Source organism: Thamnophis elegans, chromosome Z, assembly GCF_009769535.1.
Source record: "Thamnophis elegans isolate rThaEle1 chromosome Z, rThaEle1.pri, whole genome shotgun sequence".
Lineage (NCBI taxonomy): Eukaryota > Metazoa > Chordata > Lepidosauria > Squamata > Colubridae > Thamnophis > Thamnophis elegans.
This window is the reverse complement of record NC_045558.1, coordinates 167542-193264: the sequence shown is the minus strand read 5'-3', so window position 1 is coordinate 193264 and position 25723 is coordinate 167542. Positions and strand designations below refer to the sequence as shown.

Genomic DNA, 25723 nt, shown 5'->3' with positions numbered 1-25723 from the left:
GAGACATTTACCATTTCACACCATCTAAATTCAGAAGCTTGGCAATTGATTCGTATTTACGACGGTCGCTGTGTCTCCCGTTGTCATGTGATCTGCTCTTGCAACCTTCCGACCAGCAATGTCAAAGGGGGGCTAAGCCCGCTTCGCTTAACGACCACGTTACCCCCTGAACCACAGCAAGGATTCACTTAACAACGGGCCAAACTCACTCAAGAAACGTCCCGGTCACCAACAAAATAATTTGGCGCGGCGGTGGTGGAGAATCTATTGTGGTCGTTAGTCGAGGACCATCTGCCTTCGAGTGGGAGGGGCTTTCTCAGCCGTGGGAGGGGGCGGGTTTGCCCCGCCGTGCACGTGGCGAAGGCTGGGCCCCATGGACGCATGCGCGGAGAGAGAGTGTGTGTCTGTGTGTGTGTGTGTGAGAGAGAGAGAGAGAAAGAGAAAGAGAGAGAGAAGGTCGGAATTGGAGGGTCGGGCGGCAGCCGGTTCGATCCCTGCTTCCACCCGCTGTCGGATCGGGTGAGTGGCGGTCGCGGGAACGAGGACCCAGGGGAGGGGATCGTCCAGATCGGGAGATCGGGCGTGGGGACTCGCAACAACGGAAGTCTGGGTCCCCGGAGAGGGGTGGCAAGCCCCCTCCTCTTGTGTGTGTCTGTGTGCATTGCGGACCCCTGATCCAAATGCGTCGGGCCAGCTCTCGGAGATACGGCGGCCGCAGAGCCCGGAGTTACGACCCCCGGAGGCCGATAGGGCGCGTGACCGGCTTGCAGATTCTCCCTTCCTTCCCCGAATTTGGGAAGGGAGGGCGTGGGAACGGTGCGGAGGCAGCCGGGCGGGTCCTGCCTTTGGAAGCCGCGGGCAGCGCACCTGTCCGGGAAGGCGTTGCGTAAGGAGGCTCCCTCTCCTCCCCTCCCCAAGACAGACTCGCCCGGCCAGACCCCCCCCCCCCCCCACAGACAGACTTTTGTCCGAGAGGATGCCTGAAAAGCAGCCCCCTCCCCCTTCTGGCTGGGGAAGCAGCGCCCCCTCCCCAACGGGGCTCCGAGGGGTGGGATGGCTTCCCCCCCCCCCCGCTCCTCCTATGCATCCCTCACCCCACTTTTGCCTGGGAAGCAGCTCAAACTGGCGCAGCCCCCTCCCCAGGGAAGCAGCGCCGTCTTCCTAGCCCCCACTTTTATGTCTAGCCCCCCCCCCCATCTGCCCCCCCTCCGCTTTTGCCCCGAGGATTTGCCTGGAAAGCAGCCCCCCCCCCTTCTGGCTGGAGAACCACTCCCTCCCCCTCCCCGTCTTCCCTGGGATGCCCGGACCGAACCAGCTGAGTGTCCAGCTGATATGGCGACTGGTGGAGGATGCTGGGAATCGTAGTTCCGCAGCCCCCCTCCCACCCCGGCTTCCAGGAGCGGTTGGGGGGGAGCCAGGGGTGCTCGATAGGTTCCCCCCTTCAGAGCCAGATTTCCTCCGCTGGATTTGGGACTGTCTCCCCCTCCCAAGGTTTCCTTGGCAGACGGGGGGGGGGGGGGAGCGAAACTTTACTTTGAGTCTCTGCACTGGGAGGGGGGTGCAGTCTGGAGGGAAAGGGGGGCTGTTTGGGGTGGGGGGCTTGGTCCTCTCCTCCCCCCCCCTTTTCAATGCAGGTGTTGTGGGTGGCATTTGCCCCCAGGGCTGAGCCAAGGGTCCAGTTTGACCGCTTTGCCACCTCCAGATGTGGGGCTGGGCTGGTTTGGGGCCATCGCGGCTCAGGGCTACAAGTCAACCGCCCTATGAGTGTCCCCCCCCCCTTCGTCCCCCCCCCAAGAGAGGTGCTTTGATTTCCCAGAGAGGTTGCGACATTTTTCTCCTTCTCTTCCCCCCTCCCCCCCCCCGCTTCCTCTACGGCATCCCCTGCCCCTCCCCCTCTTCTGAAGCCCCCTGGCATGGGGGAGCCCCTTCTTCACCTCTCCCCGGTACCCTGGCACCCCCCTCCCTTCCCCCTCCCCAATCAGAACCTCCATCGCTGGCTGGTTGGCTCTCCCTGGGTGAGAAAGTCCCTGATCTCCCCCATCAAGGCCGGAGCAGAGGCTCTCAGTGGACCCGACATTGGTTGGTGGGCTCTCCTGCCCCCCTCCAGGCTCATGCAAGGATTGGGGAAGGGGACTCTTGAGCTCCTCTAGTCCAGCCCCGGCTCAGAGAGGGAATCCGGGCAAAATCACCCTGGCGGAATAGAGTGGAATGGAGTGGAAGGTGGAACATAGAATAGAGTAGAATCATGGAATAGAATAGAATAAGGAATGGAATGGAATAGAATAGAATAGAATGGAAAATATGGAATATAGAATATAGAATATAGAATTAAATGGTATATAGAATAGAAAACAGAACGGAATGGAATATAGAAGAGAATAGCTGGAAGGGACCCTAGAGGTCATCTAGTCCAACCTCCTGCTCAAGCAGGACAGAGGCCCCTTTGAGAAGAGGTGCCCACATGTGGGGTCTCTGGGGTGGGGCTGCTCTGCCCTTTCAGAGGCGTCTCTGGCAAGTGAGGGTGGGGGTCTCCGATTGGGCGAGGTGGGCTCTGGGTCAGGGGAGGGCCCTCCACAGGATTCGACTTGGTGCCCCAACTGTTCTCGGTGTCTCTGCTTCTGACAACATGGAGCGTTTCTGAGTTCAAAATTGCTTGTTGTCTGCAGGCAGTCCTCGAATTTACGACCGCAATTGAGCCCAAGATTTATGTCGCTAAGCGAGACATTGGCTAAGGGAGTTTTGCCCCGCCTTGCCCTCTTTGTTGAGTGACTCCCTGTGGCGGTTTCGTGAGTCCCATGGTTGTTAAGCGAATCAGGCTTCCCCTTTGAATTGTCAGACGGTCGCTAATGGGGACATGGCAACAGTCGTAAGTAGGAGCCAATCGGGAGGCATCCGAGGGTAAATCACGGGGACGCTGCAAGTGTCATAAGTGTGAAATAAAGTCCTAAGTCAGTTTTTTTCCCTGCCGTTGTAACTTCAGTCACTAAGTGAAGTGTCATAAATCAAGGATTACCTGTAATGATAAATTGGGAAGTCGTCCCTTCCACCTCTGTGATTCTGGAAGGGTCTCTTGCTGGAGCAATGGGTTGGACTAGAATCAGTGTTTTTCAACCTTTTTTGTCCAAAGGCACACTCTTCTCATGAAAAAAATCACGAGGCCCACCACCATTAGAAAAGGTTAAAAAAATTTAACTCTGTGCCTATATTGACCATAGGCGGGTATTTTTCCCACGGCACACCTTACACTATGTCACGGCACACTAGTGTGCCACGGCACAGTGGTTGAAAAACACTGGACTAGAAGACCTCCGAGGTCCCTTAAAACTCTATTATTCTGTAAGGGTCTGCAGCTCGAGCAGGGGGTTGGACTAGATGGCCTCGGAGGTCCCGGCTCTATTCTGACTGGTCTTTTTATTTATTTATTTTGGGGGCGGTAGGGAGAAAACGGGAATGGCTTCCCGGCAAGGCCACCAAGGTCGGCTCCTACATCCGTCCAGCAGCCGCTGGATTGGAGGGGGAGGGGTGCCAGGGGGAGCGGGGGGGGGGCTCTGACTCACCGGCCAACGGCCAATTCTGGCTAACTGGTGAGTCAGATCATCCAGAAGCCGAGTTCAAGTTGTGTTTGCGTTAGTTCGTGCCCCAGGAGGGAGGGGGGGGGTAAGGGCGGGGGTGTGGGACTAAGCCCTTCCCCTTGATACAGGAACTCCTCGACTTACGACGGCTCCTAAAGTGTCCCTTCTGCATTCTGACGGCCCTGAAGAAAGGGCAAAATCCAGAGGTTTAGCAAGTGGGTCGCAGCGTCCCCAGGAAGGGAATCTGGGAAGCCAGATTCGACCCACGAACCAGGCGACTCACTTAACGACCACAAGGGGTTTGCTTAATGACGGGGATAAAAAAGAGCGTCAAACGGGGCCAAACTCCCTGAACCTGTGTCTCCCTTACTGACGGGTATGTTAGGCTCAGCTGCGGTCGTAAGATGAGGACGCCCCAAACCTCCAACGCACAGGTTGGTGGCATCCTCTGGGATTGCTAATGTGCTGGGATGCGGGGGGGGGGGGGACAGGCCCAATCCACCTCCTGCCACACCCCTCCCTCCCTTCAAAGACCCCCTCCCCAATACCAGGATTAACCCTGCGTTGTCTGGCCTTCCCTTTCAGCCCCCCCTCAAGCCCCCCCCCCGCATTTTCCTCCTTTGAACTGGGGCCTCGACAGGATTTGGGTGGGTGGGTCCCAGATGAGGCTGGGACACCTCTTCGGGGGTCCTTACTGGGTCCCTGGCAGTGGGGAGGAAGGGGGAAGGTAGATAGCCGCAGAGCCTTTCCCCGGGGAGCCAGGCGTGTGACTTTGGACCTTGGTTGGTCTCTGGAACTACCCGCCACTGGGTGTTAGCAGCTGCAGGGTTTCAGTGGGGTGCTTGGAAGTGGCCGTTTCTTTCCCTGCCTCCCTCCTTCTCTCCACATCGGGGTCTGTCCCGCGGGGGTCCTTTGGGCCAAGGGTTGCGTAAGAGAATCACAGAGTTGGGAGGGGCCTCGGAGGTCATGTAGTCCAGCCCCTTGCACCCGGTTGGCGCCGGGCATCCTATCTAGTGGATGGGGGGGCTTCCACGCACCATACCTTTTTAGAGATGGAGCCTTCATTCGGGGGCTGCACGCAGAGGGGTGGTGGGTGGGCCCTGGGGGACGGCTGGCTGGAAGACCTCCAAGGTCCCTTCCAAATCTGTTGTTCTAGTTTGGGGAGGGGTCTCGATGGCTCCACTCAATCTGTGGGGCAGGGAGAGGGTCAAGGGAAGACCCAAACGCCCCCTGGGGTCTAGCCAGGCTCTGTGGGCAGAAGGCACAGGGAGCCCCCTCCCCGTTTCCACTGAAGCCCCTGCCTGGAGGGAATTGTGGGGGGGGGTCTCCCTGTCTGTTTGTGTCTTGCGTAGGAACATGCGAAGGGGAAGCTTGGTGCAGTGACTGTGTAAATATAGGTGGTCCTTGACTTATGACAATGGCTTGTTTAGCGACCGGCACTGCAAAGAGGGACCTATGACCCCTTTTTCAGCCAATCAATCCATCACTGTCGGAAGGGACCTCGGAGGTCACCTAGTCCAGCCCCCCTCGGACATTTCACACCATCAAAATTCAGAAGCTGGGTTCCCCGACTCATTTATGTGACGGTCACAGCGCCCTGCGGGAGAGAGGTGTCACTGTGGCTAGAAAGATTGGCTTTTCCAGCAAGCCGGCCTGAACAAAATAAGATAAATGATTGATTATTATTAATTTTAATTTTAACTTTTAAAAAGTTATTGTGAATCTTAATTGGGTTTGTTTTTGGATCCTCTTATCTAACTTTCTCTTTAACTTTTGTAATATGTGTTGTTGTTGTTTTTTAACGTTCTACGCCCCCCCCCCCCCGGGTCCTTCGGGAGAAAGGCGGCATATAAACCCAATAAGCAAAGAAACAGGCGTGATTCCCCTCTGCCGACCGGCTGACAAGCAAAGTCAAGTCTGCCTCTCTTAACGACCGTCTTACTAACTGAAGGGATTCCCTTAACAACGGCACCAGGCACGGTCGCCAAATCGGGAGAAAAAGTGACCCTTGGCGATGGGAACTGTGGCCGTTTGGTCCAGGACTCCCCGAGGGAGGGAGGGAGGGAGGGAGGGAGGGAGGGCCTTATGGGTGGGTGGGGGGTGGTAGAGAGGCCGTCACCGCTGACTGGCAGAGCGGGCACCCTCCCTCCCCCGTCCTCTGCTCCCCTGATCCTGCCCCTCCCCACACAGGGACAGGCGGGCACAGCCCTGGCACCCTGGCACTGGGCTATGAAGGTGTTGTTGGGGGCCACCCCCCGTCCTCCCCAGTTGGCTTGACAGGTACCCATGATGGGGGAGCAGCCGACCCACCCTGCTTTGCCAGGCTGCTGCCCTTCCGAGGCCTGGCAGGGGGCATTTTTACGAGGGGGGAGCCCGAGGCTGTAACCATCCGTTGGCAGCCTCGAGGGGCCGGGCATCTCCTCCTCCCTGGGCCGGGGGTGTGTGTGCGGAGGGGTGGGGGCACGGGAAGGAAAGTGCCCCGGGAGGAGAGTGGCACCTTCACACACCCTCACACCCCGACAGGCAGAAGTTCCTCCGGGTGGGCAGAGGGCGTCCTGGGATGGAGCAAAGCGTGTCCCCCCCTCCCATCTGCCCACGAGCCGAGCCCTCCCCTTCCCTTTCCTGGGAGGGGGCATCGGGCGGTGAGGAAGCGAGGAGGGGACGGCCGGGCAGAGTGGCGGAGGCTGCAACCGAGGGGGCTTAGGAGGCTTGGGAGGAGGGGGGGGGGGCAAAAGGGCATTTTGCTGACGCCAGGGAAGAACAAAGAGACGCCCTGCCACCCCCACCGCCCCCCTTGCCCCTCCGGGTATCCAAGCTGCCCGGTGCTGCTGTGCCAGGGAGAGCTGGAGGCAGGTGAGGGTCTCGTTTCGGGGAGGGGCGTGTGTGTGTTTGTGTGTGTGTGTGTCAGCCTCCCCCCCCCCCCGCTCCCTCCTGAGCCGGTCTTTCGTCTGGGCACAGCTGCTGCACTGGCTGCGGGGGAGGGTGCCCGGTGGGCTGCTGCCAGTCTCCGAGGCCGGCCGGCCGGTGCTCTGGGTGAGTCGTACGTGGCACCCGGCCCCTTTTGCGGCAGCAGGAGCCCAGGGAGCGATGGGTGAGTCGGGATGGAGGCGTCCTGGCCCGCCTGGCTCTTCCCACTGCTGTGATGCCCGGTTGGCAGACGGGGCACCCCTTGGCTCCTGGGAGACGGGCGTGGGGCTGCCAGGGTGAAAATGGAGCATGGGAGCCTGGCAGGTCGGTTTGGGGGGTCCCTGAGGGTCTCCGACCATTCACGTCCCCTCTCTGGCAGCAGCGGGCACGCTTGGCCACCGTAAGTCGGGTCACGCCCATGCAGGTGCCCCACAGATTGGCCCATCGCCCTTCCTTTTCCAAGCCAGGCTCCCCCCCACCCCCCAGCTCCTCTCTGGAGGAAGCTGCCTCTGTCTCCAAATGGGGGCATCGCCGGTTCTCCCAGCCTGGCTGGGACAGGAAGTGCCAAGCAGCAGGCATCCAGGGGCTTTGGGTACCACCTCGCAGATGGATGGATTTTGGGTGGGGGGTGGTCTCCAAGTGCCAGAAGGGTCCTCCTTTCCCCTCGGCCTTGGCAGAGCGGGTCCCACCAGTGGAGGGGATGCCAGAATGGTTCCCATGGAGAGCAGGACGGCCCCCTTCCTGCCACCCGGGCTCTGCCCGCCTCTGGACTCTTGTGGTTTCTGGTGATTCACCCTGAGTCGTGTTGGAGGGGGGAGGTTGGGGGGGGGGCTATTTTTAGCAGGCGTGGGTGACCTCGGCTCTGCCTGGGTGGGCCACCCTCCCCACAGCGTGGCGTCTGCCCTCCTGTCTAAAAATCATGCCCGTTTCCAGCAGCCGGTAACCACGTTGGCAGAGTCTTTGAGACTCGCTATCTGGAGGGGCTGGGATGTCTCACCCCGCCTGCTGGGGGGCACCATGACTCCCCCCCAACGGCTGGGACAGGAAGACTCTCGGCCCTCGGGCACCTCTCTCGCCTGAGCCGGCTGTTGAACACTTACTTTCTGTGCCAGCTGCCTTGCCGGGTTCAGATACCACCGAGAAGCCCCGGTGGTTTCCCTTGGCATCTGGGCAGCGTTTCTAGGAAGGTCTGTTGGTGGAGCGGGCACCATCCTGGCAGCAACTCCCCCCACACACACCTTGGCTTCTGCAGCCGTCTTTGGGTGCCAGGGAAAGCGCCTGACCCCCGGGCACGAGAGGAAAAGGGTCGTTTCCCCACCCAGATTGGCCTGGCATGGAAGCCTTTGCCAGCTGGGAAAGGGAGCTGTTGGGACTGGGTTCCGCTGGGGTCCTTGGGGGTCTATCAGTCGGGGGACATGGCTCATCTGGGGCAGCAGGCAGCAGGAGAGACCGAGTTAACAGGCCCGCTGAGGGGCAGGAGACCACTGGGTGCCCTCGTCAGCCCCCTGCCCGCTCTCTTTCCTCTAGGGCAGGGCAGGGGGCTTCCTTGTGCTCGGGGCTGGGGTCTTGAGTTAGACAACCCGATGGCATCGCTATTCTCCAATGCCACCCAACCGAATTTGGAGGGCACTCTATCGCGGCTGGAGCCGGGCCTTCTCTCTCTGCCAAGGAGGGAGGGATATTCCTTGTGGGGGGGGAGAGGGTGAGACCCTCACCCTGCCTGCTGCCTCTGTCCCTCCCCCACTGGGGGGGGGGGAGGGCATCCTGAGGAATCTGGAGAGGTTGGAGCCAAGCCTCCTGGGTGGCAACGCGGTGCCCGTAATCGCCTTAGCCGGGCCAGCCGGGACTCGTCCCTGGAATGCAGCCGCGGAGTTGCCAAATCCTGCTTCCTCCCCCCCCCCAGCCACCCCCCCTTTCCATGGTTCCAGGGTGGCACCAGAGCGGGCAGGAGAAGAGGGGCCTGTGGCAAGGCAGGACCCCTGATTTCCCCTACCGGCCCCTGGGATTTTGATGCCAGGCTGGGAGATGGGCAGAAGCCTTGACCAACCCAGCTGTGAGGAGGGTGGGCACCAGAGGTTACCCTGGGAGGGAGGGGATGCCCCCCACCCATGCCCTGCTTCCGGGGTGCCCTGTGGTGCCCGCCTTGTGGCCCTTCTGGTCCTCAACAGGGGATGCCAGTCTGGGCTGCCAGCTCTCCTCCCCCACCTGCCCCTGCCCGGGAGCATCTGAGCTGAGGCCAAGGGGCAAATCCCCTCCCCCTTATTTGAGGAAGGGACTGCAAGGGAAGCCTTTGGCTTGGGGAAGGGGGCAGCAGATGTGAGGGCTGGGGGGCACCCCTGGCACCGGGGGAGGGCATTGGAGCAGCCTGATCTTCTCCGTCACGTGTTCATGGAAAGTGTGTGCCACGGGTGGGGTGGGGGCTTGTGCCACCCCCCCCCCCCCCCCCGTTTCCCAAGCGAATGAGCCAAGGTCTTGTGAGGGCGAGTCACCCGCCGGCTGCCCCCTTCCGCTTCCCCCGATGCCCTTCCGTCCCAGGGCACAGAGGCTCTGGGGCAGCTGAGGGGCAGAGGTGAGTGCTCCATGGCTTTTGGGGGAGGGGGAGATGGGGGTCAGGCCAGCCAAGGTGGGTTGGTGGGCTGGGGTCCCGCAAATGCCGTTAGTGAAAGGCACTCTGCCCATGCACAGAGGCTGCTTTCCGGACGAAAAGGCAGCGACCTCTGTGCCACCGTGAAGCCCCCTCCCGTGAAGGAGCCCACTTGGGGTGGGGAGGGGGCCGGGATGATGGCAACAATGAAGGGGCCGCTCGGTTTGGGCCGGATCAAACCGGCCGGCCGCTGGACCTGGGGTTGATTTTGGCGCCTGCCGAGAGGGAGCGGAGGGAGGGCCAAGATAAATGTGGCCGCAGCCCTTGGCCGGCAGCAGGGTGGGGGAGGGGAGAGGCAGGGGGACGGGGGGGGGGGGAATCCACTTGCCGGGGCTTATCCGTGGGCTCTGAGGATGAGGCTTCTGGTTTTGCTGCCCAAATTGCCCCCCTGCCAGCTTTGGCCGCCAGTCCCAAACCCCCGGCTGCCCTCCTCACACTGCCAGTCCCGGAGGGGTGCGTGTGCCACCCCCAAGGGCTGGCACTGAAGGAAGGAGACCTCTTGGGGAGGGGGGTAGACAGGCATTTCGCCCTCCGTCCGTCTGGCTGGTTTAGCGCTTGGCAGCGTGGTGCCCAAGGGAGCCGGGCAGCCCGTTTGGGAGGGGGGCCGGCGGAGGTAAGCCACCTAATCCCTTCTGAAGCCTGTCCCGCACTCGTGACCCACCGAAGGCTGGAGGGCCAAAGTCCACCGTTGAATGATTGGCAGCAAAGGGCCTCCCCCACCCGACTGGCAACGCCCTCCCTGCCGGCCGGTGCCTACGACCGGCTGCCGGCAGCCTCGGCCTCCAACTGATGGTTGTGAGGGGTTCATTCGGGACCCCCGTGAATGGTTCCCGTGAGCCTTAACCCTCTGCTTCCCCGTTGGGCGAGGGAGGGGGAAGGGATGCAGCCGAGCCCCTTCCTCTCTCCGTGGCTCTCGCTGAGCAGTTGGCATACCCGATGGCATGGGGAGAGCTTTGAGCCAGCAGCCGGTTTATGGGCGCTTCTCCCGGGGTGCCAACCGAATCCCCCTCCCCAAAACGGTTGGCATCCCGGGAGAAGCGCCCATAAACATCTCACGGATGATCGGAGCCCTGCAGTCCCCCTAGAGGGGCCACCTCCATGCGAATGCCAGCCCGAAGGTGGGCACGGAGCCCCATCACAGCCCCGACTCCCAAGGTGGCAAGGCTGGCACGGGAAGGGAGGCGCCCAGAGCCCCGAGGGAGGCATCTTTGGCCGGGGAGTTTTAAGACGGCTCGGTCCCTGCCGCGTCGCTTGGATGAGGACTGTTCCCAGGGTGGGACGGAGTTGCCCCCTCCTCACTGACCCCGCTTCTCCCCTGCAGGTTATGGTGCTGCCACTCCTTCCTCTGAGCCCTAAGGAGAACGAGAAAGGGTAAGGGTCCGGCTCGCCCACCACCCACCCACCCACCCGAAGGTTGCCATGAACCGCGGCCGGGTCTCTGCCGAGCACCGTCATGTCGTCTCCGGCGCCTCCGAAGGGGTGAGTTCCCCGTCCTCCCCTTTGGAGGGGATTGGATTCAGGGGGGTGGGGGGTGCCTGTGGCTGGCCCTCCAGCCTAATGGTAGGCGCGTGTGGGGTCTCGGGGCAGTGGGCCCAAATGCCGAGGGGCAGAGGAAGGGGGGGGGAGGTCAGAGTCGGCTCCCAAGCCAGCTTTCCCCCCCAACCCATATGGGTCAAGGAGCAGAGGGGCTGGCCGCCTCCCCCCTCCCTCTTTTAGTTCCCCGAATATGTGGGGAGGGGGAAGAGGCAGAGGAGACCCTGTCCAGCCGCTTATTTATTGGGTGAGGAGGGGTGTAACTGGGGGGAGGGGAATAACCCACCCTTCGCACTCCTCTGGATCAGCCCTAGGAGACCATCCTTCAGACCCTGCACCCCCCCTCCCTCCCTCCCTTCCCCATTGCCCAGGCTGGATCCCAGAGGTCATCTAGACCAAGCCGGCACCCGATGGATGGCGTCTTTAGGTGGTCAACTTACCCACATCGGCCGGTTTGTGGGGGAGGTGAAGGTCAAGCCATCCAGGGAGCCCCCCTCCCTCACACACCCCCACTGGCCCGTTCATCTGGGGCCGGCTGAACAGGAGCCCCTCCACACTTGAAGGCTGGGAGAGGGAGGGGGAGAAGTGGGACGCAGGAGTTCCTGGACTGAAGCTGCCCCACCAGGAGCCCAGGATGAGCGCACTGGGGAGAGGGGCTGGCTGTGGGTGGAAGCCTTGACCCACAGCGGTGGCAGCCAGAGAGGGACAGGGACCCGCATTGGGCATGCCAATACCTCCACCCACCCTCGCAGGCGCCATGCTGCGTCCTTCGGGTGGGCCACATGCTGAGGTGGCGGAGCCATTTGTCGGGGCAGGCGAGGCGTTGCTGGCCCGCTGACTACGGCCTCCTTCTGAGGCCGTTCTTCACCCTCCGGGGGTTCCCTGGAGCCTCCAAAGCACGAAGAACCGGCTCCACGGGAAAACCGGAAGTTTGACACAGGACTTCCGCTTTGCTCGTAGGACCGTTTTTCCCCCTCCGGAGGCCTCAAGGAAGCTCCCGAGGCCCCCGGAGGCCGTTCGGGGGGGGGGGGGAGGCTGTCTTCGTGCTCCCCAGGCTCCCAGAAAGGCTTTGGGGCGTGGGGAGGGCAAAACTCCCACTGCAAAAGCGGGGCCCCTCTCTGGTTGTGTGTGCATGTGTGCGCATAGCATTATGGGGGTGACACGCTGACGCACAACCCCCCCTGGGCTCCCCCCGCTCTTGGCCTAATGGATCCAGAGGGGGCTACGTCCCCCTCCCCATGTCTGCTCAAAGCCAGGCTGTGGGGGAATGGATAAAATCTTTCGGGGGGGGTTTATGCTATGGACCAGCCTGCCCCCAATGAAGCATCTGCTGGCACTCGTGACCCCCAAGGAAAGGGCTCCCCACAGGCCCTCTGAGTTGCATTTGGGTGGGCAGAGCCACGGGTTCGAGTCTGTTCAGGTCCTGAGCTCGCCTTGTGGGGTGTCGGTTGTTGCTGCCGTCTTAGTGTCCTCTGCAAATTTGAACGAGTTCCCCTCCTGGTCCCTGACCTTCGTCATGGATGAAGATACTGAAGAGTCCTGGACCTCAGACGTTGCCTTGTGGTAACCTTCCCCCCCTCCCCCCCCCCGCTTACTCCCCTCCCTGTTGGCGTAAGGAGGGCGACTCCTGGAGTACGGCTTGTCCGCGTATACAGGTCCATCCGGTGGTGAAGTCTCCCACCCCTCTTTTTTCCTACCGTATCAAGATGTAGATCCCGATCTACCCTCTCGAACTCCTTCCCCAAGTCTTAGCTCTGCTCTGCCAACTCTGGCATTTTGCTGCTCCGTTAATTTAGCCGCTTTGCCAAAGAAAGAAACGGAGATCGGTTTGGCGTGATCGGTTTTTGGCAAACTCCTTCTCGCAGCTTTGTTTGTCTCCAAGGCCCCCCGATCTGTCCTGATAAAAGGCCCCCCCGGGGGGGAGGGGGGGCAGAATACATAAATAAACCCCAGAGCAGCCAAATTCAAAGCAGGCAACCTTGGCCGAAAAGATCTGGAGCCAAGAACACCGTAAGGGTGACTTACATGCCTTGGGATGCCGAGTGTCCCTCTGGGGGGGGGGCAGATTCCTCAAGTCCCCCCCCCCCCGTGGATCCCTCCTTTGAATAAAGGCAGAAAGAAGGAAGCGATGGAGGGAGGAGAGAAGAAAACAGGAAGGAAGAAGAGAAGGAGAAGGAGGTTGAGAGGGAAGGAAGGAAGGACAGACAAAGGGAGAGGAAGGATGGGAGGAAGGGAGAAAGGAGAGAAGGAAAGGGAAAAGAGAAGGAAGGGAAAGGAGGAAAGAAGAAAGGAAAGGAAGGAAGGAAGATGAAGGGGAGGGAGGAAGGAAGAAAGAGAGAAGAGGAAAAAGGAAGGGATGAAGGAAGGAAGGATGAGGGGAGAGGGAGGAAGGAGAAAAAGGGAAGAAGAGAAGGGGGATGGGGAGGAATGGTAGGGAGAGAAAAGAGGAAGAAAGGGAAGAGGGAAGAAAGGGAGGGAGGAGGGAGGCCAAGCAAGGCACAAGGCAGGCGCAGAAGTGAAGCAGCTGACAGCAGAGCAGGGCCAGCCACTCCCAAGCCCATGTGCCCCATCTCTGACATTGCCAGGAGGCCAGGATCACTCAACTGGGTTCACAGCCCCCCACCTCACCCCATAAACCGAAGCTAAAGTGCCCGCTCGGTGCTCTCCTCTAATTTCGGAGGGGTGTTGCACTCTGCATGTGCTCAGAGGCTTTTTAGAGGCAGCTCTCAGAGGGGGTGGCTGGCTGGAGCAGGAGAGGCGTTTCCCCCCCAAGAGGTGATCCGTTGGCACTTGCAGCCAGAGAGGGGAGGGGTCTTCTTGGGGGTGGGGCACGCCTTCCTCCCGGTGATCTGGACTATAACCCAGCAGTGGAGCCCGGGGGTCAGTTCTGAGTTTGGGGTCCTACAAATATTTGGGGTGGGGAGGGTGGAAGCGGGGTGGAGACGGTAGAAGGGGGGGCAGGGTTGGAAGAAGGGGGGTGGCTTTTCCCTGCGTGGCTGGAGACCTTGCGGGGGTCACCTTGAGCCGGGGGAGGGAGGCAGTCAGGACGGGCCAATCTATGCCGGTGTCGGCCGGTGCGAGGGGCGCCCTGATCAGTCAATATTTGGAGTGGCACGGAGGCGATGGAGCCACCGCCCACCCGCGGACGACCTGACCTTCCCTTCTGCCCACGGCCAAATAAATCGCGCGGGCGGCCAAGAGCCGCCTCTGCAGCCGCAGCTCCATGGCCCAGGTAGGCAGAGTCCCGGGTCCTTCGTCTCTGCTCCCCGTGTCCCTTGCCCAAGCCCCCCCCTCAAAACTCAGTGCTGACTTCAGGCGTTATGTGCTTGCTTGGCAGCCGGAGCCCCCCGCATCTCCCCCCTTCGCGGGGCCGCAGGAGGAAGCGGAGGAGGAGAAGGACCTGAGCCGGGCGTTGCGCGTGGAGCGCTTTGAGGAGCTCTTGCAGGATAGGCACCCGCGGGGCGTGGACGAAGCCGGCCGGAGCTACAGCGAGGAGGATTTCGAATGTAGGTGGAAGGGGAGGGGGCGGGTGGCCTTTGGGGTGGAGGGAGAAAAGAGGAGGGAAGCCCTTCCCAGCGTCATGGCGATGGGGAGGGGTCCCCCGTGTCTCGCGGCCAGGGAGGGGCCGTCTGCGGGAGTCGCAGCCCCTGCCTTTTCCACAGACCACCGCCAGTCTTCCCGTCATATCCATCACCCGCTATCCGCCCACCTGCCCTCCGAGGGCCGACGGAAAAAGGGCTCCCAAAGCAAGAAGAGGAAGACCCCCAGAGCCCGGGCCTCGGTGGCCGGGGAGACCCCCACCATCGAAGAGGAGGCGGAAGGGGGCCAGGAAGAGGAAGGGGAGGATGACACCTGTGACACGGAGACCGAGCCCACTCCGGAGGAGCTGCTGCCGAACAGCTCTCCCGAGGGGGTGCAGGTAGGGGCAAATGGGGAGGGGGTATCATGGGGGGGGGAAGGGCAAGGGGGGCTTCCATCCCTTGAGCTGACCCTCCCTTCGGCCCCTCCAGTTCTTCCTGCAGGAGGATGACGCAGAACGGCAAAGCCCCCTCTCTGGGGAGCCAGCTGGTACCACCCCTTTGCCCTCGGGGCCAAGGGCCGACGCCGGGAGCCCCCAGGCAGCAGGGGCAGCCAAATCAAGCAGGTAAGGAGGCCCGGGGTGGCCTTGGGGAAGGACACGGCTGCTATGGGGCGAGGGTCCTTGCGGACTGTGGGGTTCGGGAGGTGCAGGATAGGGGAGTGGTCTTTCCTGGTTGGGGGAGAGAAGTGGCGGGAGGGCAGGGGGGAACTCTACTTTGGAAGAGCTGCGGGGGTAGTGGGTCCTTCGTGCTTTTCGATGGTGCCACCTGGAGAGCCAGGAGAATGCCAGGGGGGGCTGTTGGGCATCTAGAGGCAAGGCAAAGGGGGTCAATCCGTGACAGGAGTTCTGGGCCCGGGTTGCTGAGATGGAGTTGTGTCTTGCAGCTCCGACCTGGAGGACTCCGGGGCCGCAGGGGTGGCCGAGGGCGGCTCCCCTCCCGAACGCCTGCTCTCCAAATCGCAGCCGGGCCACCGCAGCTACAACCTCAACGAACGCCGGCGGATCGGCAGCATGACGGGCATGGAGCAGGCGCGCTACCAGAAGGTGCCCACCGACGAGTCGGAGGCCCTGACCTTGGTCTCGGCGGACCTGGATTACATGAAGAGTGAGTGGGGCCAGGAGGGTGGGAGAGCAGGCTTCCGGGCTGGGAGGGGGAAAGGGGAGCCCAGAACGTTTAGAGCAATCTCCAGCGTCTACGCCAGGGGTGTCAAACTGGATTTCATTCAGGGCTGCATCAAGGTTGGGATTGATGTTGGGGGAGGGGGGCGGGTGGACATGGCTGGGGGGCTCGTGGCCCTCTGTTGTCTCCATGGTCGCTGATTCCATGGCAGCCCTGCAGATCTAAGGCTGACCGCGTTTGAGCCCCGATGGCCGCCTGGGGCGGAGGTGTGGGAGGCCAGTCCTTCACTATTCCCAGGGAAGCCTTGGGGCCAGATCTCACCACATTGCGGGCTGGATGTGGGCCCCGGGCCTTGAGATTTATACCTCTGTTCTACGCCCTCTGGCCGAGTGGAGAGTGCCACCTCTTGCCAGGAAACAGTGCCTGGACCTCCCTCCTTGTTGGGAGGGATGAGCGAGGCTCGCCGGAAGATTTCCTAGGAAGGCCTCATGAGGGGGGGGGGTGTCTGGCTGTCCGTGTCCCCCCTCCCACCAATCCTCTGCCGCAGGCCACAGGTTTGAGGACGTGCCAGGCGTCCGCCGGCACCTGGTTCGGAAGAGCACCAAGGGGCAGGTGGTGCACCTGGGCAAGGACCGGCAGGAGGCCAGCGCCCGGCTGCGGAAGCACGACCGGAAGCCCCACGAGGTGAGGGGGCTGAGGGGGGAAGGAGAAATCTGGGCTTGGGAGGGTGGGGCCTCTGCTTTCTGCCCCTGGATAACCTCAGATGGGCCTGTTGGGGAAACCGAGGCCTTGAGGGGTCCCGCTCTGAAAGGGGTGTCTTGCCAGACCCCGTTTCCTCCACTCTGAGCATTGCTCTCCCCCCCGCCCCCCCCACTCTGGCCTAGGTCTTTGTGGAGCTGAACGAGCTGACCCTGGACAAGAACCAGGAGCTGCAGTGGAAGGAGACGGCCCGCTGGATCAAATTTGAGGAAGATGTGGAAGAGGAGACCGACCGGTGGGGCAAGCCGCACGTGGCCTCCCTCTCCTTCCGAAGCCTGCTGGAGCTACGCAGGACCCTCTCCCACGGTAGGCAACGGGGCAGAGGGAAGGGGATTCTGTGGGTCTGAGCCAGGGTCTTCTCCAGGATCGAAGAGAGCCGGAGTGCTGTTGCCAGTTCAGTGGGGCGGGGGCTAGTGGGGGCCGGCCGTGGCTGGGCCCTCTGGGTCCAGAGACTCTTGCGCCTGATTCGCCATGCTGCTTCTGGAGGCCTGTTACGGGTCCGGATTGTGGGAGGGGCCGGAAGGGAGGAGCCTTTGGGGTATTTTGCTGCGAGTGCCTGGGTGAAAAAAGGGAAGGGGGGAGAGGGAGGGGGAGGAGGGGGGGCAGGAGGGAGAGGGGGAGGCTTTGCTGAGGAAACCGGTTCCCTCTGCCAGTTGATGAGAGGAGAACTGAGGTAGGTCCTGCTTTGCTTCTCCTCTTGGGGCGGAGTGGGATTCCGGGGGAATCTGGAAGAGCAGAGACCAAACCTTTCCATCCAGACCGTACGAGGATTCATCCAGGAGGGAAACTGAGGCCGGAAATTGATCAGACGGTCTTGAATCGGTTCTACATTCAGGATGGAAGGACGAAGGGACCCGGAGCAGCCGACACGGTCGGCCAGCGGCCTCCCCATGGCCGCCCTAGGCACGGGGCCTTCTCACCCAGGGAACCAACCGGAGGGCCCCTGGCAGCCGCTGCAGCTGCTCAAGAGTGCCCTCCCACAATCCCCCCTCCTCTCCCCTGCAGGGGCCGTCCTTCTCGACCTGGATCAGAAGACTCTGCCGGGGGTGGCCCATCAAGTGGTGGAGCAGATGATCATCTCCGACCAGATCCGGGCCGAGGACCGTGCCAACGTGCTGCGGGCGCTGCTACTTAAGCATAGGTGAGTGTGTCAGGGTTACCCCGGTCCGGCCGAAGGTGGAGAAGAGACGCAGGCAGGGAAAGCTCCACTTTGGACCCAGCTGAAGGACCTGGAACGCGAGGCTCGCTCATCCGGAGCATGAGGCTTGCTCGTTGGAACCACAAGGGGGGCTCGTGGGGACCGCGAGGGTGGCTTGTCCGGAGCACGAGAGAGTCACTCGTCTGGAGCGCGAAGGGTCGCTCGTCTGGAGTGCGAGGGTCGCTCTTTGGGACTGCCAGTTTCCCCGGAGCCCCTCTTTCTTCCTGGGGTGCTGGCAGACGGTGGGAGGGCGCCGGAGATGCTGGCCAAGGCGCAGCTTGACACACACGGCGGTCTCTCCCGCAGCCATCCCTCCGATGAGAAGGAGTTCTCCTTTCCTCGCAATATCTCGGCCGGCTCGCTCGGCTCTCTGCTGGGTCACCATCACAGTGCCAACCACGTGGGAGAAGGCCCTGAGCCCACCGTCACCGACCCACTCATTGGCCCTGTGGGGGAGCATGAGACGCGGGTGGACATGGAGAAGGAGGTGAGCTCCCACAGAGACCCCCGCCTGGTCCAAGGGGCAGCCGACTTGTCCTCCCCGCCCAACAAGGGGAGCGAGAGAAAAACCACTGGGGGGGGGAAGGCACACGTGGCAGCTGGCTTTCTAGGTGGGAACGGCTGGAGAAGATCTGATGTTAGGATGGAGCAGACCCAGGTTCAAGTCCACTGCCAATCGTAGACCACAACTGCACGGACGAATAACCTGTGGTGATGGGATCTTTGTAGCTCAAAGTTGAACGGGGGGGGGGGGGTTTGCTGAGCTTGGTGGGTCCCTTGCAGATGTTTGGTAACCCAACTAGGTAAAATCATCAGTGCAAGAAAGGAGGTTAGAGACCGAAGCCCATCATCTCTTCCAGCACTGATGCTGTTGCCTAGCTTGGCAGTGAAAGGTCTGAAAGAAAACCAGCCGCTAAATAAATTGTGACGGATGTTGAGATCAGGGGGCTGTGGTCCAGGGAGGCGGGTTCAAGCCCCCCTTGCCCCCCTCCCACCCTCCACCCCCGTGGGTCACTCCGGCAGGGAGGCCTTCCATGCTGGGGGTGGGAAGGGGGGGGGGGCTACAAAGGTAGCCGAGCTGCATTGTTGACTAGAAAACCCAGAACGGGATGAGAAAGTGGAACAGGAAATACTTTGAGTCCTGGCAGAAGCCCTTCTGTGAAACAGCAGCTACTCCTTGCTTAACGACGGGTGGTTCTTATGACCGCTCAAAGTTTTGAGACCCATAGAACAGGTGCTGGGGGCCAGTCCAGCAGCCCTGGCTACCTTAAGTGGTCTGGGACACCCCCACCCCAAAGTCACGTGACCACGGGATGGGCCACGGCATTCCACCATCTCGTGACGGCAGCTCCTGATGCTTTTTCCCGGTTTCTGGCAATGTATGTCTGGGAAGGGGGCTGGACTAGATGACCTCCACGCTCGCTTCCGACTCTGTGATCCTGTAATTCTGGAAAGGTCTCTTGCTTGAATAGGGGCCTGGACTAGATGACCTCCGAGGTCCCTTCCAACACTTGTCACTCTGTTATTCATGGGTTTCTTACTGGAATCAGGCTTGGGGGCTGGGGAAGAGTCGAGGGGCGCCTGGGGGGGGGCATTGATGGGGTGGCCAGCAGCCAAGGGATTCCAGGGCCCATCCTCCCCTCCTCTAGACCCTGCAGAAGGAAGTGGCCTCCCCTGTTCTGTCCGGCACCATCACCCGCTCCAAGTCGAAGCATGAGCTGAAGCTGCTGGAGAAGATTCCAGACAATGCCGAAGCCACGGTGGTTCTTGTGGGTAAGGAAATTGGGGGGTGGGGGCGGGGCAAGAGGGGACGACGGGGGACTTGGAGGCCGCAGGCCTTTACGGACACCCGTCCTCTTCCCACAGGTTGTGTGCAATTCCTGGACCAGCCCACCATGGCCTTTGTGCGGCTGCAGGAGGCTGCCCAGCTGGACGCCGTCCTGGAGGTGCCGGTGCCGGTGCGCTTCCTGTTCGTGCTCTTGGGTCCCAGCAGTGCCAACATGGACTACCACGAGATCGGGCGCTCCATCTCCACCCTGATGTCCGACAAGGTGGGTGCCACCCTGGGACTCGGTGCTTGGGGCCGCAGCCAACTCCCCAAGGCCGGTTCTCCACGGCCAACTCTCCATGGCCAATTCCTCACGTCAGTTCTCCTACACAACTCCCCATGGCCAACCCACTGCAGGACAAGAGTTACACTACAATGGAAAAAATGTTGGAATAGAATAATTAAAGAACTAAAGCAGGGACGGAATGAAACGCGAATGGCAAACCTTAAAACATATTTTAATTGTTTAAATAATTCAATTTAATTGTTCAATTGTCCCGCAGTGAATTGGCTGCGTGGAGTTGGCCACAACAAGTTAGTTGCAGTTAGTTGGCCGTGGCGAGTTGTCCTCACTCGGCAACCGTCTCCTTCTGCCTTTGGTCCCCAGCAATTCCATGAAGCAGCTTACTTGGCCGACGACCGGCACGACCTGCTGCAGGCCATCAACGAGTTCCTGGACTGCAGCGTGGTGCTGCCGCCCTCGGAGGTGCAGGGTGAGGAGCTGCTGCGAAGCGTGGCCCACTTCCAGCGGGAGATGCTGCGCCGCAGAGAGCATCAGGAACGGCGGCTGATGGCCGGGGCAGCCCTGGAGCCCAAATCGCCGGAGGAGAAAGGTAGTCTGGGGAGGGGCTGGGGGCCGCAGACCCTTGTGTCGGCTTTGGCCGTGTGTGTGTGTGAGAGAGAGAGAGAGAGAGAGTTTCTGTGCCCTGGTTCCTCTGTTTCTTCTGTCCACACATAACATAAGGCAGACCGAGGTCTGTTCTGGGAAATGCCGAGTGCTGATTTTCTCAAGACCCTCTCACGGGGCAGGCTCTTGTGATCAGTGGGGTGGGATGTGGGGCTCTGGCAGGCCTCCCCCTCCCTGATTTTCCATTTGCACCCCCTCCCCAGCCTTGCTGAAGCTGAAGGTGGAGGAGGAGGAAGAAGAGTTGGAGGCCGATCCTCTTCAACGCACAGGCCGACCTTTTGGGGGGCTTGTCCGGGATGTCCGTCGGCGTTACCCCAAGTATCTCAGCGATTTCCGAGATGCCCTGGATCCCCAGTGCCTGGCTGCTGTCATCTTCATCTACTTTGCAGCCCTCTCGCCCGCCATTACCTTTGGGGGGCTTCTGGGTGAGTGAGGGGGAGCCACAGGGGAGGCAAGGGAGCTAGGGCTCAGGGCCCTTTGAGCCTGGGCTCCACCATTGTCTGTTCCAGGTGAAGCAGAGTCCCTGGCTTCTTCAGGCCTGGGGTTGGCTCAAGGGCCCCGGGGGCCACAGGGGAGGCAAGAGAGTGGGGGATTGGGACCCCCCCTAAACTTCAGCTTCCCCCTCCACCTCTTCCAGGCGAGAAGACCGAGGGCCTAATTGGGGTCTCGGAGTTGATCATTTCCACAGCCATTCAGGGCGTTCTCTTCTGCCTCCTGGGGGCTCAGCCACTCCTGGTCATCGGCTTCTCGGGGCCCCTCCTGGTTTTTGAGGAAGCCTTCTTCACGGTGAGTTTGGGGGCTACCCAGATTTCCGAGGAGTGTCCGCTCAGATACAGCCCCTCTGCCACATTCCCTAGATTGGAGGTGGGAGGCTCTCCACCCCTTGCAAGCAGGGCCCCTAGGCGTCGTTGCCCTCCCCAGCTCGCCCCTCCTGATCCCATGGAGGCAACCCTCGGACCGCTGAGTCTTTGTCCTCTTTTTGCCCGTGGGCAGTTCTGCACCTCGCACGGCATGGAGTACCTGGTGGGCCGCGTCTGGATCGGCTTCTGGCTTGTCCTGATCGTGCTGGCCATTGTGGCCTTCGAGGGCAGCTTCCTGGTGCGCTTCGTCTCCCGCTTCACTCAGGAGATCTTCGCCTTCCTCATCTCCCTCATCTTCATCTACGAGACCTTCTTCAAGCTCATCAAGGTGACCGGAGCAGGGAGGGGGTCCCATGGCCGAGACACGCAAAGGGGGGACTGAAACCCAAGCAGAACGGAAGGGGCCCTTGGTGGCAATGATGGCCCAGGGGTTTCTCCCCCAGGTGACGCCTGAACCCCTTCTGTTCCCTCCTTCCATGTAGATCTTCCAGGCACACCCACTGCACGGCTGCGGGAACGGCACCAGCGGCATTCCGGGACTAGAGAACGGAACAATCAGCCCCGACGGAACAATCAGCCCCGATGCTTCGGAAATGACCGGCCAGCCCAACACGGCCCTCCTCTCGCTGGTGCTGATGGCTGGCACCTTCTTCATCGCGTTCTTCCTGCGGAAGTTCAAGAACAGCCGCTTCTTCCCCGGCCGGGTGCGTGGCCTGTTCCGGGGGTCCCGGAGGTGGGGAGGGTCTGGGGGAGACTGTTGCCGGCAAACGGAAGCGGTGCTGCAGGGGAGGAGGCACGACACTCCACGCGTGCTCAGAGGCTCCTATGGCTGAGCAGGTCTCTCCGGGCAGGTCCGGCGGGTGATCGGAGACTTTGGGGTGCCCATCGCCATCCTCCTCATGGTGCTGTTGGATTCCAGCATCCAGGACACTTACACTCAGGTAGGAGGGGAGATTCCTGGGGTCCCCTTGGAGCTTCCCCGCAAGGGAGGTCTGACCGTGCAATCCCCTCCCCAGGCATGCCCCCTGGCCGGCTCCCGAGCAGCCCCTGCTTTCCCCTTTCGCTTTTATTCAGCCCCCTCCCGCTCCAATGCTTTTCTCCTGCTCTCCCCCCCCCCCCCATACAGAAACTGTCGGTGCCCAGTGGCTTCTCGGTCACGTCCCCCGACAAGCGAGGCTGGGTGATCAACCCTCTGGGCAGCAGCAAGGTTTTCCCCGTGTGGATGATGGTGGCCAGCGTGCTGCCCGCCGTTCTGGTCTTCATCCTCATCTTCATGGAGACGCAGATCACCACGTGAGTGTTGCTGGCCGGGGGTTCCTCTTCCTGTCCTCCCCCGCCGGCCGTTGGGGCACACATGGAGAGAAGCCCCCCACGCTTGTCCCGCGTCCCGCTCTGCCCCCAGGCTGATCATCAGCAAGAAGGAGCGGAAGCTGCAGAAGGGCTCCGGCTTCCACCTGGACCTGCTGCTGATCGTGGCCATGGGCGGCTTCTGCGCTCTCTTCGGCCTGCCGTGGCTGGCGGCTGCCACGGTGCGCTCCGTCACACACGCCAATGCGCTCACCGTCATGAGCAAGGCCGTGGCCCCGGGGGATAAGCCCAAAATCCAGGAGGTGAAGGAGCAGCGGGTGACCGGGCTGCTAGTGGCTGTCCTCGTGGGTGAGTCGTTGTACTCCAGTGTTGATCACCATCCACCAGATGGTGGACTGGCGCGGACAATTGTTCTCCCCCCCCCCCCCGCTCACTCCGGCTGCTGGATGTGGAAGGAGGGCTGCTGTGGGGCTGTGGGGGGCAGGGACTGAGCGCCTCCTTCCTGCCCCTCCCACCAGGCTTATCCATCGTGATTGGGGACCTGCTGCGCAGGATCCCGCTGGCGGTGCTCTTCGGCATCTTCCTCTACATGGGCGTCACCTCACTGAACGGGATCCAGTTCTACGAGCGCCTCCACCTGCTGCTCATGCCCCCCAAGCACCACCCGGACGTGCCCTACGTCAAGAAGGTCAGGCTCTCCGGACACAGGGCTGTCCCTGCCTCTGGGGGGTGGGTGGGAGGCCCGTGGGTCCTGCTGAAGAGGTCCTCTGCTTTTGCAATGAGATTCAAATCGGTCTCTCCGCCCCCTCAATCCTCCTCTGTCCCTCCTTTCTCCTCCCCCCTTCCTTTCTCCCTGCAAAGCCGCTCTCCTCCCTCTTTCTCGTGAGGCCCAGCCCCTCCTCTGGATGCCACCCAGTTGGTGATGACATTGGCACGGGCATCTGTGCCCGGCTGGTCTGCTACCGGCTTGGAGTGGTCTGCCTTTGTTAAGCTCTTTCCGAGGGAGCCTCTGCCCCTTTGGCCTTCTCCAGATCTGCTTTCTCTGGTGCCAGGAGGCAGCTGGCACATTCCTGGCGCGTCTGGGCTCCGCTCCCTTCCCTTTGCCCCCCTTTCTCCAGCCAAAAGTGGTTTTCCTTTTACAAAGCGTTTACTTTGGGTTTAAGCTTCTTCCGCCACACCTGGCGGCCACCTGTTTTTATAGCTCTGCTGGCTTCTTTTGATGGGCGAGCCAACTATTTGGGGGCGTACCCCGTGGCTACGGCCGTTCTTGTCACGCTCTCTTTGACGTACGTGCGAGTCGGCAGGCTCCAACACCACTACCCCCGGGCCGACACAACCACACAGATCTCTGGGCTACACACAGAGAAGCACTGCAAGGCTGGTAGTACTCACCGCTTACTACTCCACTCTTTCCTGCTCCTGCGCCCCAACTACACGTCACTGGCAACCGTTCATGTAGTAGGCAGTTCAAAGGTCCCATGGCACTGGGAAAAAGTGACCATTCTGCACCTTTGTGACCGCCCTGCTCCCGTCAGCGTCCTGGGCGCCTGCAGCCCCACTCGCACCTGGGTCCCTCTGAAAGCTGCGTTTGTGGGTGCGTGCACACGCACATATACGCTTGCCCCTCCCACAGAATCATCCCTTCTTTCCCCCCTCCCCCCTGCCTCAGGCCACCAACCCAGAAAGGCTTAGGCCCCCTCCGTTCGCCAATCTGAACCGTTCCAGGCAATTTTTAAAAAAGGAATGGTGGTTCTTCCCATCCCACTTCGTCCCCCTCCTTCGGGACGCTTTCTTTCAGGATTCCCTTCCGTTGTTTTTTTAGATATGTGGAGTGTAATTCTTGTCCCACGGCGAGTGGTCGTAGCTCCTGCCGCAGGCTCACTTTGTGACCGGCGCCTTTCTGGCTGCATCCAGGGAACACAACCGGCATGGAGGACGGTTGCGGTGTTCTGAGGCTGAGGGCCTAGGGAGGCCACGGGCGGAAGAGATGCCCGTGGTTGGAGATCTGGCTGGCCCAGCTGGCCGGCCCTGCTTGGATTTATGCAGGCAACAGGGCCCTGTAAATCCCAGGAGGATCCCTGCCTTTTCCTGGGCAGGAAGGGGACACACATTCGCTTTAAGTAGGAGGGAACCTTGTTCGGCTTGCCATGTTGTGTCGTGTGTGTATGTGTGTGCATCATGTCACAGTGTGGCTGCCTACAACTGTCTACCTCCGTCCCGCAACCCAGCCTCGCTGCTTGCCAGGGATGACGTCTGCAGTGGGGGGGGGGGGGGGTGGAGTTGGGAGGGCCTCGGCGCAACGGGGGGACCAGGCCGCCCGCCCAACACGGCCTCCTTTCCCTCTGCCGCAGGTACGCACGATGCGAATGCACCTCTTCACGCTGCTGCAGCTGGGCTGCCTGGCCGTGCTCTGGGCCGTCATGTCCACCGTGGCCTCGCTGGCCTTCCCCTTCATCCTCATCCTCACCGTGCCTCTCCGGTTGTGCCTGCTGAGCCGCATCTTCACGGAGCGGGAGATGAAGTGTGTAAGTTTGGGGTGCAGGGGTGGGGGGGAGGGGCGGTCCTGGAGGAGGCCAAGCCCACCACCCACGTGGGTCTCTCTCTCCCCCCTGCAGCTGGACGCGGCCGAGGCGGAGCCCATCCTGGACGAGAGGGAAGGGGTGGACGAGTACAACGAGATGCCCATGCCGGTGTGAAGAGAGGACGCCGAAACCTCGGACACCGAGAGCTACAGCCCCCTCCTCTCGCCCCAGTGCCTTTGCGTGTCAATATGGGAGGAGGGGGCGGCCTTGAGCCCCTCCTGACCCCTTGCGTGGTCTGCGGAGCAGCGTCCCCCACCCGGCGCCCCATCAGTCGCTGGAGAGCTTACGCGCACCCTTCAATTCTATGCACCAGCTGCGGGGGGGGGGGTGTGCAACCCCTCCAGGGAGGACCCTGACTGCCTTTAGGGCCTCAAGCCACAGCTTTATCAGAGGGGGGGGGGGTGCGGGAGAGAAATTGGTTGAGGCAGGACTGGGCCCCGGCCCCATTGAGCCTCCCCAGCCTCCCCCCCACACACACACACATTCAGGACAACGAGAGCCAGCAGCAGGAAGTTGGCTCTAAGCCATGGGAGGGGCCTTTCTCGGAGCAGGTACCTTCCCCCTCCCCTTTTAGTCCCCTGGGCCAGGCCGTGTTGAAATCGGGGTCCAGGGAGGAAGGAAGCAGGGATGGGAAATGTTGACGGATAATAAAGCGGAGGGCTCCTGTATGGGCGTCTCACCAGTTTTGTTGGGGGGGGGGGGGTCTCCCGCGTGGGACAGGCAGCCTCGCATGGGGTTCAGGAGAAGGTCAGACGGGGGGACAAAAGCCACAGGCTGCTTTGCTCTGGCGCCATTTTCTCCACTGAAAGCCCCCCAATTCTCTACCGCCCCAGGAAAACAGCCGCCCAGGGGGGGACCCAGAGATGCAGGGCAGCCTTGGCCAGGCCCATCCGCCTATGGACACTGAGCCAGGACTGGGCATCGG

General features: G+C 61.6%; 1 protein-coding gene across 2 annotated transcripts; it reads left to right on the top strand.

Moving 5' to 3' along the window:
• Positions 1-370: 370 nt before the first annotated feature.
• Positions 371-25466, top strand: SLC4A2 (solute carrier family 4 member 2). 2 transcript variants are annotated; one of them, XM_032238043.1, is made up of 23 exons: positions 371-519; positions 10445-10602; positions 13994-14162; positions 14319-14575; positions 14667-14800; positions 15121-15341; positions 15904-16040; positions 16241-16421; positions 17121-17256; positions 17620-17800; positions 18963-19086; positions 19180-19364; positions 19749-19974; positions 20252-20473; positions 20686-20834; positions 21042-21236; positions 21391-21612; positions 21760-21849; positions 22035-22201; positions 22311-22564; positions 22735-22904; positions 24568-24741; positions 24832-25466. In XM_032238043.1, exons 2-23 carry the CDS (start codon positions 10543-10545, stop codon positions 24910-24912), a joined length of 3735 nt encoding a protein of 1244 aa, XP_032093934.1. In that variant the 5' UTR covers positions 371-519; positions 10445-10542; the 3' UTR covers positions 24913-25466. The 2 variants fall into 2 exon arrangements, with proteins under 2 accessions (XP_032093934.1, XP_032093935.1); XM_032238044.1 differs by lacking the exon at positions 371-519 and adding an exon at positions 6206-6425.
• Positions 25467-25723: the final 257 nt, after the last annotated feature.